The sequence below is a fragment of the Mchenga conophoros genome, linkage group LG17, assembly GCF_057382185.1.
Source record: "Mchenga conophoros isolate Kocher_MC1m ecotype Shallow Benthic linkage group LG17, M_conophoros_male_GT1.1, whole genome shotgun sequence".
Taxonomy (NCBI): domain Eukaryota; kingdom Metazoa; phylum Chordata; class Actinopteri; order Cichliformes; family Cichlidae; genus Mchenga; species Mchenga conophoros.
The window spans coordinates 2,294,293-2,308,517 of record NC_140542.1 but is presented as its reverse complement, the minus strand read 5'-3'; the positions used below and the strand labels follow the sequence as shown (position 1 = coordinate 2,308,517).

General features: G+C 41.2%; 2 protein-coding genes across 2 annotated transcripts; one reads left to right on the top strand and one right to left on the bottom strand.

The window, feature by feature from the left end:
* Positions 1-1,603: 1,603 nt before the first annotated feature.
* Positions 1,604-3,416, top strand: LOC146554858 (uncharacterized). Its single transcript, XM_085252795.1, has 5 exons — positions 1,604-1,735; positions 1,971-2,137; positions 2,260-2,458; positions 2,558-2,648; positions 3,352-3,416. Exons 1-5 carry the CDS (start codon positions 1,604-1,606, stop codon positions 3,414-3,416), a joined length of 654 nt encoding a protein of 217 aa, XP_085108921.1.
* A 2,412-nt stretch (positions 3,417-5,828) lies between these two features.
* Positions 5,829-8,854, bottom strand: LOC146554857 (serine/threonine-protein kinase pim-1-like). The gene is made up of 9 exons (XM_085252564.1): positions 8,493-8,854; positions 7,863-8,099; positions 7,612-7,737; positions 7,394-7,488; positions 7,208-7,255; positions 6,905-7,123; positions 6,635-6,815; positions 6,378-6,548; positions 5,829-6,288 (listed from the first exon to the last, which is right to left on the bottom strand). The coding sequence occupies exons 1-9, from the start codon at positions 8,551-8,553 to the stop codon at positions 6,197-6,199; spliced, it is 1,230 nt and encodes a 409-aa protein (XP_085108690.1). The 5' UTR covers positions 8,554-8,854; the 3' UTR covers positions 5,829-6,196.
* Positions 8,855-14,225: the final 5,371 nt, after the last annotated feature.

Here is a 14,225-nt window from a genome sequence, read left to right as displayed (position 1 = left end):
AGAATAAAAAAGAAAAGTATTTCTTTATGCCCTCCTCTCCCTGTTAATGCCCTACCTGGCCCCCTGGCAACACTTTGCTAGACCCGCCCCTGCACAGTTACCAGCTGTCAGCTACATAAAAAAAGGATCCTGGTGTTATTTGTCTCTCAGAAACAGTTCATAACTTCAACTCATTCATGTCACCTAAAAGGTAAACCTGTTTCTCCATCACCTGTTCAGCTCTGATGATCCAGTAAGGACATCTCCTGGTTTCATCTTCATGTTTCCCTCTCACCACATATCCAAACCGACATCATGACCAGCAGCTTTACAGCTGTGGCTCCAGCAAACATTCTAACTAAATAAATTCTAACAACAGCTGATCAAGCTTAAACGTGCTGCTGCTGTTTAGCGCGACATCTGCTGGTTTCCTCTTTCTGGCTCAAAGTGGGTGATAAACAAACAAGAGAGACGATCAGCTGATCATTGATCAGTTTCATGATTGAAGTAGCAACAGGAGAGAGAGGAGAGAGAATGAGAGGAGAAGAGGCAGCTGTGCAGCATAAAGACAGAATAACTCCAGTTTTGTGTCTTTTTCCATCCTAGCTGAAGTCCGGGATAAACTGCGTCTCTTCTCAGCTCAATACCAAACGCGTAATATTTTCTCTGAATGAGGGACCATTCCATTTTTAAGGAGCTGTTGGCAACTCTACTAACTAACCTTATGAATAAAATAAAGTTCACTATCAGTAACATCATAGCAACCGAACATCTGTATAAACTTGTCATGCTAGCTCACACAGTATGAGTTATTGTAACTGACAGTAAAAAGTCAGCACAACGAAAATAAACTCCACCTAAACTTGGTTTATATCTGACCCAGATAGACTGCAGGTCATAACTTCTTACCTGAAGTTCAGTTCACCTGACACTCGGACTGGTGGCCGCCTCGGGGCTCTCCTCCTGCTTCCCCTTCCCTCATCCACCTGCTGGCCTCTGTGGAAGCCCTGCCATAGCCACCACCAAACAACTGAGTTATTTTTACACATCGACCTGCATCTTATAACTCATAACTCTTATGTTAAGTGGGGGAACTTGCACAATCGGTGGCTAACTAAATACTTTTTTGCCCCACTGTACACTCACTGGCCAAATTTTTGTTAGATACACCTGTTGAGCTGCTCATTAGGTCAAATACCTAATCAGCCTATCACATAGCAGCAGCTCAGTGCATTTAGACATGTATACATTAATAAGATGACCTGCTGAAGGTCAAAGGGGATTTAAATGACTTTGAACATGCATTGTTGTTTGTGTCGGACAGGCTTGTCTGAGTATTTCAGAAACTGTACAACCATCTAACCGGTTTATAGAAAATGGTCTGAAATGGAGGAAATCTCCTGTGAGCAGCACTTCTCTGGGAAAAAATCACTTGTTGGTGCCAAAGATCAAAAGCGGAATGAGCAGATTACTTACAGCTGTAAGGAAAGCAACATGAACTCAAATACCCACTTACTTCAACCAAGTTATCAAGAAGAGCACCGCTGAAAGCACAATACGTTGAACCTCGAAGCTGATGGCCTAGTGTCACCTGCTGGATAGAGGTGAAAACACAAAGCAAACAATGTCTCTTTCATCTGTTTCACAGCATGCACGGGAACTGGAAACTCGCCGAAGGGAGGCAGAGGAGAGAGAGCGGAGGAAGCAGAGGGAGGTGCAGCTGGAACTGGAAAGACAGCTGAAAGAGGCTGTGATGGTAAAAAAAAAAGTTTTCCACTTGACACCAATTATGTACAGAGTCTTTTCTCCTTGACTTTGATCTTTGAGAACTCCAGCAAAATGTTGACTGTCATTATAAAATTCACACCTAGTCTTTAATGATTTGGAAAAATGGTTATGACAGTCCAGGAAAAGGTAATTCAGGAATAGGTCAGTTTATACCGCTCTGTTGGTGCATCTGTTTATGTAGCTGTGTGTGTGTGTGTGCATAGATAAAAGACAGCATGCAGGCTGAGATGCAGGTGAAGGAAAAGGAGGCTGAACAACAGAAGAAGAGGATCAGGGAGCTGGAGCTGACACAGCAGCAGCTGGAAGTTGCCCTTAATATGGAGATCCAGGCTCGGCTGGAGGAGGAGAGGGCCAGACTGGAGCTTGAGCGGTAACAATGGATTTCTAACTCTTATTATGGCCCTTTATTATTTTATTTGTGATGGAGATCTGAGATATCCATGAGAAGTATTAACATTTTCAGTTGCTTCTTCCCTTTTTCCCCTCCTTCAGGTTGCTGCAGGCTGAAGATGAAAAGAGGAAACATTTCCAGCTCCTCCAGGAGCAGCAACGTACAATGCAAAACCTCAGCCCCATACAGGAGCTGTCAGATGGCAGTCCCGATGAGGACACCCCCTCAGCCCTCAACTCTGCCTCTCAGGAGCTCCAGGATCTGCAGGCATCTCGCCAAAGAAGTCACCAGCGTCTGGAGGTGAACAAGTTTGTTTTGACTGGCTTTGTGAGCAGCATCTTATTTAGTGCTCTTCTAAAACAACACTGATGAAGATGCCTGCATGATTTTTGTTTCCAGGAGGTTCAGGAGAGGCTGAGGAATGCCAGTCAACAGGTACGGCACTGGAACATCCAGCTGAACCGACTGATGACCCCCATTACTCCTGCAGGTGCGGTATTCACTTTGCCTCTTTGCAGCACAGACTTCTGGAACAGAGTGTTAGTATAGTTAATAACAGTGTAGACCAGGGGTGTCAAACTCAAACACACAGTGGGCCAAAATTCAAAACTGGATCAAAGTCGCGGGCTAACTTTAATATTTATTGAAATATATTTATTCCTCCAGATATAAGAATGAATCTTTTCTTATGGACTCAAACACATTTTGCTGAAAAACTGAATATGGAACAAGCAAAGCTTAATACTAAACAATATATATATTAGCTGTATAATACCAGTAGGCCAGCTCTGATAGTAATTTGGTATGGCTTCGCAGGCCAAATGTAATTAGGCTGCGGGCCAAATTTGGCCAGAGTTTGACACCTATGGTGTAGACCATATAATCTGTCAGATAATTGCATTAAAATGCTACAAAAGGCACCTACCCCCAAACATGTCAAGAGATTCATTCAGTGACTTGAATGAAAGAATCTGACTCACCTCAAGTTAATTAAAATTAAAAATAAATCTTATTATGATTTAAACACGGAAATCTTAAAACGAAAAATAAGCGCATGCACAGTTGTTACAGGCTGCAAACATGTTTTATACTGCTTTGAAGTCTGGGACAGCATCATAAGAGGCATAACTGATCTCACCATAGTCCCATGAAGACTCAAGATGAGTGTTTTCATCTTGGTGTTTTGAAATCAGGCATGATGAATGAAGGGAAGAACTGTCTGTTAAGGTTCTCAGTCGTTCAGGTCATCGTAGTCTAAGGAGCTTGGAAAGAAAAGCATCTGGACTTCTTTAAGTTTCTTGAAGAGCATTTCACCTCTCATTCAAGAAGCTTCTTCAGTTCTCTGAAGAAATTCTGAACTGAAGAAGCTTCTCAGATGAGAAGTGAAACATCTTCAAGAAACTTAAAGAAGTCCAGATGCTTTTCTTTCCAAGCTCCTTAGACTGTAGTTAAACTTCACACACTGGACTTGTCAGTCACACATCCTTCGCCAGTAGGCATTCCCAGAATGATCTTTCCCCTTCTGACGCTTAGAATGACCAAATATGTGCAAAATGGACAATTCCACATGCCACCATGTCAGTCTTTTATTAAATATGACATGAAACAAATGACTGAGCCATTAAATTTGTCACAAAGGTGTTCACCTAATTCCAGGCAAATGGAATAGACTTCTATGGGACCATAAGTCTTTTTGCACTTTGACATTTGTTTTACTTTTCAGATCTGTAACCTATAACTTTTATACTGTATGTGTTTTGATCATAGGAGTCTACGGGGACTTACTTACTTTTAGCACGTTTAGCAGATGATGTTGGCTTCTTTTTTCAGTACTGGAGCTTCCTGCTCATTGAAGACTTTTCTAAAAGGAAATGCTTAATCCAAAATGGCGTTTTAAGGGCTTGGATTAATGTCAATTTCAGCAAATATTCTTTCTTATGTTAAAAGAACATGGATCTCTGTCAGTGATAACTTCTGACTTTATAACTCAAATTTTAAGAGAGAGCTTCACTGCTAAGCTCTCATCTGTGTGGGTGTCACGGTTCGCTTGAGGACTCACACGCAGGACTCAGAGGCACAGTCTGTATTTATTACAGTTCCACCAGGTGTATATACAAACAGTGCAGGGGATAGTGCTATATACAAAGCGGTGACAGGGAAAAGGCTCTGGGGAAATCCAGGTAGGGAAAAGACACTTGCTCCTCTTCTGACTCTCTCTCCAAACACCGCTCGGGGGATGCAGAGTCGGGTCCAGGGGATCTATGTACAGAAGGAAACACACGTTAGAGGTTTTGCACAGGGAAGCAAAAGAGAACTTGCTCAGAGCCGGGCTGCACTGACGCGAGTCACACACAACGATCCAGTGATGAGTAGAAGCCACTCCCTGGCTTAAATGCTGGCTGCACTGATGAGGCCCAGGTGTTTCCTCCTCAGAGGGGCGTGGGCCGAGGGCGTGAACCCACCATGAGTTCCGCCCTGGTGAGAGAGAGAGAGAGAACACTACTAGTCAGCGGCCTGCTGATCCCCTGGCCGTGACAGTGGGGTTCAAATCCCTTATTCAGATTAAGATTTTATGTGACATTACATTGGCAAAAATTAAATTTACTTGAATAATGTGAGTATTGGAGTAAGTACTTGAGTAGTTTTTGAATAACTTTCATTTTGTAATGTGCATATTTTATGAATAATGATGTTTCAGTACTTTAATCTACTGAATAAGTAAGAATTAGACTTAATAATCTTTTTACTTTAAAAAGGGAAATTGTGTACAATCTTTTATTCTCCAAAATGCACATAATAAAAATGTTTTGGGGAATGTATATGCTTTTTAAAAACCAATTGCTTCTTACTTGATGCATGCTATAACTTTCAGCAAAACTGAACTAAAATGTGTTAACAAGCTTACCAAATAAGAAATGTTTTGCACCAAGGCGTTAAAGAAATGCTAAGAAAAAATGAAAATACTACGTTGCAACCTGTGTGTGTGTGTGTTTATATATCTGTATCTATATAGATATAGATATATATGTGTATCCGTACCCTTTTTTCATCATCTAGTTTCCTGTGCCAGATCTTCTACTGATCCACTGAGGCAGACATGTAAAAAACATGAACTAAAGCATATTTCTGTATATAAATAGGACTTTAAATCTTTATCAACAGCTACTTTAGAGGAAATTCTTCAATAAACTGCAACCAAAGGCTCAACTCAGAGGACAAAACCCAACCTGTTATAAATAGTGTGACACCAAACTTTCTCTTGTGTAAAGTTACAAATAGGAGTAATTATCCACAGAAGCTTTTATACATAATGAAGTTATAATTCGTCCTGTAGAAATTGTACATTTAAGCTATATAGTTCCCTCTGTGATAACTCTGCTATGAATGCCTCTTATTAACTTTTATGCTTTTACAACCCACTATGAGCAAACACTCAGCAACAGTGGGAAGGAAGAACTCCCTTCTTGAAGGAAAAAACCTCTGGTAGAACCTGGAAATCTGTCTAAACTAGTTGGGGGTTAGAGCAACAGATGCAAGTCTTCAGATCATTTGCAGTGTGACTGTCTTTGTGCACACTTTAACCTGATTCAGTTTTCTTATTTGTCAAAATGCACCATGGGTAAAAAACAAAACAAAACAAAATAGTAATGAAGGAGAATCCTCAGCAAAGATGAATTAAACAAGTTTTATTTTGATCCAATTTTACTTTAAGTAAAACACATCTTTATTTGATGACTTTAATGTCATCAAATAAAGACAGTTTTGATGGAGCTCCTGACCCAGCCCAAGCTCTCTATGAAGACGAGGAAAAACTCCCCAGGGGGCCAGATCGATGGGAAGAAACCTCGGGAAAGCCCATTCAAAGAGAGATCCCCTTTCCTGGGATGGCTGGGGGGGTTACAGGAAGTCCGAAAAAGCTAATTTTTTATTTATTTATTTTTTAAGATTGACCCATTCCTGTCCAACAGAAAAAAGAAAGGAGGTTACCACAATGTATCACACTTATATGATAAGGTGTGAATTGTGTGTTTGTGTGTGTTATCTTAGCCAGGGGTGAAGCTGGAGCTCCTCCAGTGTTGGGCGCTTCTCCGGGGCTATAGTTAAACATGCCTCCAAGAAATTCTGGCATTCTTGAAAGAAAGAAAAGATCAAAAAGATGAAGATGATAGTTCTAGTGATCCAAGGCATCAGTGAATCTGGAAGTGTGAAGTTTTCTTACCTGTGGACAGACGCTTTTTGATGCTCAGTTTCTTTGCGAGGAACCTCTCGGTACTAAAGTGCCGTGCATGAAGCGCTTCATACAACACCACTCCCATTTGCCACACCGTGGTGGGTCCACACCTGTAGCAGCTCCTCCTGTACCACTCGGGAGGGGTGTGAAGAGGAGTGCCTAACAAACAGACACAATTACAATTTCTTCTAAAACAAAAGACACAAATTGTTACATCTGTGAAAAGCAGGAGCAGAATATGTTACCATAGAAGACGCGATACAGAGATCGCTGTTTAACAAAGCAGCTCAGTCCAAAGTCAATGATGCGAACTCGAGGCACATCGGAGCCGGTCTCAATCAGAATGTTTTCTCCCTTGATGTCCCGATGAAAGATGTGTTTATCCTCAAGTTCCTTTACAGCATCAACGAGTTGCTTCAGAATGACCTGGAAAAGATGAAAAACACAATAATGAGTTAATGCTTTTCTGCCTTGATTGAATGCTGTACAGTCTAAGGCTCTCCCAGTCAACCTACCTTGGCCTTGTCCTCTGGTAAGGTTCTTCCATATTCTGCTTTGTATTTTTGCAGGTCCACAGCGGGGACAGGTCTCTCCAGCACCAGGATCAGCTCTTTGCCAAGGTCGAACCACTCCAGCAAGGACACAGGTGCTGATATTCCCACTGACCCTTCTGCTTCACCTGCAAGTTTAACCATAATGGCCACTTCCACCGAGAGCATCTTCCCGCTTTCATCCTGAAATATTACAACAAAGTGGATGATGAGGAACGCCGCATTCAATCCAGTAATGTAAAACTAATTCAAGTGTTGGACGCTTACCGCCACTTTGCAGTAGACTTTATTTTTGGGAATGTGTTTGATGGCAACCTAGAAGACACAGAGCATTGGTGAGCATTTCCTCAGTATGACATAATGAAAGGTGGAAACACAGCAGACGTCTCAGTTTACGATATTATCCATTATCTGCGTTACTGCCTGTCTTACTACCATCATCTGAACACTTACTGGAAAACGATCTTCTATCCGGTAGCCAGAAAACACTGCTCCGCAGCCTCCTTCTCCGAGCTGGTGCTCCTCCACATATCTGGCTTGGAATTCACCTGAACAGACAAAACAGCAAATCTTGTTTTATTACAGCTGTGACACAAATTACTCTCCTCTGTAGCCTAAATGTTCCTTTTGCCCTTCCCCTGAATATAAAACCCAAGCTGCTTGCTACTTACGTTTTTGGTCTGCCACTGATTTTTTGTCCTGGTCCACATTCCTTTTTTTTTTCTTGGGTGACTCTCTATCGTCTCCCATGGCCTTTCTTTTGCCATGTTTTGCGCACACCTGTTTGTTGTTCAAGTCTGGAGATGTGGAAAACACCAAAAGCACATCAGCTCACTGGATGATAGACACAAACACTAAACACCAATATCTTAAACCTAGCAACCACACTTAATCTACCCCCTTATTCAACTAATTAGCCTACCTTTACCAGAGTCCAACGAGGAGGATGCTTGCTCCTTGTCACCGCTCATATGGTCAAGAAGTTTAGCCCTCTTTGCTTTCTTTGTTGTGTCCTCTTCATCTTGCACAACCTTGCGCTTCACTCCTTTGACCACATCTGAGCTGGTGGAAGGACCAGCCTGCTCAGCGACCCTCCTCCTTTTCATTGGGGTCTTCTTTTCAGGACTGGCCTTTCTTTTAGCAGTCCTGCTCTTACGATCTATAAACGACAACAACACAGTGGTGAAAAAGAGTCCCCGACATCAAGACTGGAAGCAGTTTGATGGCAAAGAATTTGAAATTGCTTTTGCTTAAATGATCACAAGTTTAATCTTGGGATGAAAAAAAAAAACTGATCAGTGCGAGTTGATACTAGGTTTACTAAGTCTTAGATCTTGATGGCACTTGTTGGTCTGTTTTTACTGTTGAGTCCAAGAATAAACTTATTACATTATTTTACCAAAAGACCGGTAACCTTTCTTTGATTAGACATCTTGTATTAAAGCTATTTTCAATTAAACATATGATTCAATTGCTCCAAAAATGATTCACACAGTGTCAACGTTTCTAGGATTTGGATTTTACCAGGATTTGATTTTATTATTTTACTTACCTTGATCTCCCGAATCTTTCTTATCGGCTGGAGTGGCAATTTTTCTTGTTTCCTTTTTCATTGTAATTTCGGAGACCCTTTAAAATCGAAAATGTAAACCGTAATGAGCTAATATTGAGTTAATACTCCTTCAAATGTGCACCCTTCAAATGCTTGACTTTTCTAACTGAATTCTGTAAGTGAGCTTTATAAGTAAACTCTGGAAACTACGGCAACACAACATAGAATCTTGCCTTTCAGTGACTTCACTGACTGCCAGTAGTTCAAAGTAGTTTACAGAAAAACACTGGCAGACAAAGCCATAATATTTCATATAATTCAATCATTTCATATCAATTAAACAGTTTCTTTCATTATCTTTCATCATTTGTATAAAGACCTCATGTATGGATGACAGTATGAAGATTTGTGGTTGACCACACACATTATAATAAACACAGTGTCAGCTACATTGTCATCTGATTTAAAGTATTTATTATGTACATTTAACTGTCATGGTAGTGAGTCTGTGACCCAGTGTTTTGTGTTTGTTCATTTATATTCATTGATTATTCTTATGTATGTTTTTGGTTCTCTTTATTGTTTTCTTCTTGTGTTATATTCTTAGGCTTTAGGTTTCTGTTACTTTGCCTTGCCCCTGTGTCCCACGTGTCATGTCTAGTCACTCTTGTTTCCATGTTCCCCAATTTCTCCCCAGTCAGTCATGTCTCTGTGTCAACTCTGTGTCTTTGTAAAAGTCTCTTGTTTGCTGTTTTACTTTGATAGTCATGTGTGCTGTGTTAGTGTTTTCATGTCTGTGAAGGTTCTCAGTCATCTAGGTCATCGTAGTCTAAGGAGTTTGGAAAGAAAGCGTCTGGACTTGAAGTTGCTTGAAGATGTTTCACCTTCTCGGATGAAAAGAACTTAAACTTTGCTTGAACGTCTTCAAGCAACTTAAAGAAGACGTTTTCTTTCTAAGCTCCTTAGACTATGTTAGTGTTTTCAGTTTTCCTTCCCCATGGTCTTGTTGTTTGTGATTTCTCGCAGCTGTGCTCTCATCCTGTGTCTTATTCCCTCATTTATCCCTCTGTGTATTTAAGCCCATTGTTTTCCTCTGTTTGCTGTTGGGTTATCTGTGTATCATCCATGACAATTAAATGAAATAGCAAATGCAACTACAATTTCAATGAGATTCATTCCTGGCATTCTACTGCGGTGGCTGAAAGTAGACACCAAGCATTATCACTGTAACTGATGTAAATATTGGACTTGGAGGGGATTCGTCTGATAGACTGATGCAAACATTACTGTGAGGACATTTTTGAATCTCCCAATTTTCTTTTTTTCTGAAAGAAAGAAAGTTGGTTACTGTATCACATTTGTATGGCAAGATGTGAATTCAGTATGCGTGTGTGTTTGTGTCAGAGAGGAGTTTATCTGAGCCAGGGGTAAAGCAGGAGGTCCTCCAGCATTGGGCACTTCTCCAGGACTTTGTTAAAACTTGTTTTCAAGACGTCTGAAATGAAAGAAGGACAAGAGATATCGAGATGATAATTCCAGTGATCCAAGCGATCACATTGATTTTCTGCAAAATTTTCTTTTTGAGAGTCATTCGGCTGGGCAGGGGGTATAACACATCTGCAATGCAGCAACATCTGCTCTCTGGGCCTGTGTGAGAGTGTTATCTCAATGGCGGGAATGAGGATGTTGGAATTTGGCATCTCAGGCACCAACTCATCTCTTTCCTTAACCGGGCTCACCAGAGATTGGTTTCAGCCTCTCTCCATGCTTTAAGGAGGTTGAGTTGATAAATCTGACTGGCCCCTCCCCTGTCTGACCCTATCTCTTCATAGTCAACACCAATGTTCTCACCGTGTGACCATGAACGGTCCTTACCACTTGGCAAGTAATTTCGAGCTAGAAGAAGGGAGTAAGACAAGCACTTTATGTCCCTGTTAAAATACAACTACATTTTATCAAATATCACTAAGCAGTCCTTACCTTTAAATACAGCCTGGTTTCTTTCTCTTTCTTTCTATATCTCTGAGTGAAGTTAGCTCTCATTCTTTCTCTTCCTGTGAAATACAGCAAGTAGAGCTTTAGATAGCAACACACTGTGACACAGTTAGTGTTTGTTGAGGTGATAGAAATGCTGCATTTGAAATTACCTGACACAACATTTTACTCCCTTTTATGTTCACTCCTTTTTTTCTGAAGTACCGCAAATTATGGGCACGTGGGGTTGTTCTGGTGTTGTGCTAAAAATAAATCAATCAAAACTACAGTACATGGTTTGTTCTTTCATCTCTTTTTATGCGACATCCTCTACTGATTAAAACGCGACTGCCTTTCACTGTTTAGGCTCAAATCTCATTGTTTGAAGGCCTGCAGTGACGTGAAATATTAACTTCCCCCAAATGCGTTAAACCCAAAGTAACGAGTTTGTTTTGAAAATATACGGAGTGGAAACTACAGATATTTGTAGTTTTGCACGTCTTTCTTCCTCCACCAGAGGCCATAGGCGCTGTCGATCTTGTATGTCCTCCTGCGGCAACATCTCTGTGAAGCTGATGCCTTCTTGCTTGCAGGTTGAAGAATCTTTGGTGCGCCTCCACAATTCTTCTTTAATTCGCCTCTGTGTGAATAGAATAATGATGTTTCTGTTTCTGCCATCAACTTGTTTCCCTAAGCGGTGGACAATATCAACAGCCTCTTCTAAGTTCAAGTCAGGGGCAATCTTCTGAAGCGTTTGCAAAACCTTCACTCTAATGTTTTCGTCTTTGTCTTCCTTCACCCCTTTCAGTTTTAGGCACCACCTCATTCGGTAGCGCTCTTGTTCTCTCACTCTTCTTTTCAAGTCTTCGTTTTCTTTAAGCAGCAGTTCATTCGCATTTGCCAGTTTAACAACTTTCAGTTTGCAATCAGCTATCTCTGCAGCGTTAAACTCTACAGCCTTAGCCAAGCTGGCAACCATAGCTGCACTTTGTCTGTTTTGTTCCTTGATATCCTCCAGTTGTGCTTCAAATTTTTTGTCAAGTCCCATAATGGCTTCAAAAATAGTTTTATTGGAGATATCATCTTCCTTCGCTGAAGATTTTGTTCTTTTCTCCTCTGGCGGTTGTTTTCGTCTCCCTGTGAGGTGTCATGCCGAGCAGATGTCAGAATTGAGTTCAAGCAAAGTTGACTCTTTTGGTGATTACAGTTTGTCCGGGCGGGCTGTGCGTCTTATTTCATCTGCAGACACGTCGTTGGATGAGGAACAGCTCATGTTGGCATCAGTGGCAGTCAGGATGGCGGCATCTTCCAGAGGGAAGGTCAGGTCGCTGGTCTCTCTGAGCAGGACGCTGTCCACCAACAAGCCCGGTTCCACGGCTGGAGATTACCCTCCTCCGGCTGAAGCCCCCGCTTTTCCCCCGAACAGCGAGCCAGCAGCGGCGCCTCAGCGGAGACCCAAAAGCAGCGGCTGCTCCGTGCTCCTCTTCCCCAGTCAGGGCAGCCAGTTTGTGGGCATGGGCAGAGGACTTTTGAAATACCCCAACATTAAAGAAATGTTCACCATAGCCCAGAAGATCCTGGGTTATGACCTGCTGTCTCTGTGTCTGGAGGGCCCCGAGGACGAGCTGCAGAAAACCCCAAAGTAAGTGCCAGATAAATGTCTGGAAAAGGACAATAACTGCAGGTCCTGCCTTCTTAAATGTGGCCATTTTATCTTTTTAAAAAAAAAAAATACTGCTACAGTAATATTAATTTATATTTAAAATGTGCGCACATTATGTATGAAGGTGTGGATGAATGATGCTTGTTGTAAGAAAGCATTTTGAGTGCCCAGTAGAAGAGCATCTTTCAAATGCAAAGTTTCTCATTTCAACTTTAATTACTGCACATGATTAAGGCGATAAGAGTAAATAAGGCTTCCAACAGTGGTTATTTCTTATTATCATATCTTATTTTTATTGGTTTTATCAGTAGATTGTTGTTTCACTCCCACCAAAAACATCACCGTAAATAATCTTCTGATTCTGAATGACCATTTAAAAAAATAAACAAATTGTTCTGAGTTAATTTCAGTTACGGATGTATCAGTGACGTAAATGATATATCGGTCATAATCGGGAGGCTGTTACATTTTTATTTTTTTTTACTTGTTTTGACTTGTCTTTTCTGGGGCGATGAACTTTGCAGAAGGTAGAAAGATTTCTTTTTTGGGGTCTTTTTGTGCATTTGCTACGGTTGTAGCCACAGCTGCCCTGGGGCAGACTGACAGAAGCGAGGCTGCCATATCGTGCCATCGGCCCCTCTGGCCAACATTAGTAGGCAAGTAGGGTAAAGTGTCTTGCCCAAGGACACAATGACCAGGACAGAAAGCCCAGGGATCGAACCGGCGACCTTCCGGTTACAGATGCGATTCCCAACCCCCTGAGCCACGGTCGCCCCGTATTTAGTTTTAAAGCAAGTTACAGGGCTTTTCCTGCCTTTCTGGAGGGATTATATTTCACTAAAAAACGATCTAATATGCATGTCCACATAATTATGCATTATTATAATTATAATATATTAAAATATATTAAATATATTTTAATATATTAAAAACACACGCTGTATTTTAAAGAACATACATTAAGAAGCAGATTATATTAGATTTATATTTTAAATAAGACAAAAGTTGGATTTTACAGCAGTAAAATGATTGTATCTCTACAGTTTAAAGATGTAATAAGCTTTGCCCTGCACAGAGTGGATAGTGAAACAAATGGAATCATCATAAATACATTATTTCATATTTATTACTTCCCCCTCCTCATTGCTTTATTATTGTAGCTCTAGTAATAAATATGTAAGGATTCTGGATCAGCACAGTGATGCCCATAGTATATACAGTATTCTGAAGAAGGTCTAAAATGTCACTGTGTGTGCATGTGTGTGTTTTATTTAGATGGATTTTTAAAAAAAAATATTACTCATGATATAACATTGTGCAGACATGCCTGGTAAGGACATGAGGAGGAAACAGCAGAGCTGTGTGAGGCTACTAAAGGCAGGGCTATAACATTTTTCTGTCATCATTTTATTTTAGATGCTGGAGTTGTTAGGTGTGGATAATTAGATTATAGTTTATTGCAATAGCAAGTTGTGCCTTGTTCTCAGATAGACAGCAAGTGGAGAGTGATATATGAAATGATGGGATGGAAGGAAGAAGAGAAGCAAAGAGTGATTCACAGGCAGAGCCTAAGCGCTGTCACCAATCTTTGCATTTTGTTATTATCTCATGACACTTGTTTAATCTGCTACCATCTCTCCTGTGGACTTTTTAATGTCTACAGTCTCAGATCAACACAGCCCTGCCCTTCCCATATTAGATTCTTGATGAATGTGTGTTGTTGTTATTCAGCCTGGTTCAATGTGCCCCTTTTTAACTTTGAGCACCCGCCCCTTTAAACCTCTCTGCACGGCCCTGCGTACTGGTCCAGGTCTGTGTGGGTGAACATATTCCAGTCTGTGTTTTTAAATCTGTCCTGGAGCACTGCGTCTGTCCCCTCTGGTCACACTTTAATTGTCCTCACAGCAGGTTTCACACGTTGGATGAGTGGTGAATACCGAGGTGTGAGGAACAGGGAGAGATGGTCCGATTGTCCAATGTGGGGGAGGGGTGTGGCTTTGTAGGCTCCAGCCAGGTTGGAATCCACATGGTCTAAAGTCTTGTCTCCTCTGGTGTGGCAGGAGACATGTTGGTGTGGTTGAGGTCGCCAGCAACAA

Coding starts and splice junctions, on each gene's coding strand:
- LOC146554858 (XM_085252795.1), top strand. CDS start 1,604: ATGTCTCTTTCATCTGTTTCACAGCATGCACGGGAACTGGAAACTCGC. Junction 2,138..2,259: donor GCCAGACTGGAGCTTGAGCG/GTAACAATGGAT, acceptor CCCCTCCTTCAG/GTTGCTGCAGGCTGAAGATG. Junction 2,649..3,351: donor GACCCCCATTACTCCTGCAG/GTGCGGTATTCA, acceptor TTTTGAAATCAG/GCATGATGAATGAAGGGAAG.
- LOC146554857 (XM_085252564.1), bottom strand. CDS start 8,553: ATGAAAAAGGAAACAAGAAAAATTGCCACTCCAGCCGATAAGAAAGAT. Junction 7,124..7,207: donor AAGTCTACTGCAAAGTGGCG/GTAAGCGTCCAA, acceptor GTAATATTTCAG/GATGAAAGCGGGAAGATGCT. Junction 6,289..6,377: donor CAAAAAGCGTCTGTCCACAG/GTAAGAAAACTT, acceptor CTTTCTTTCAAG/AATGCCAGAATTTCTTGGAG.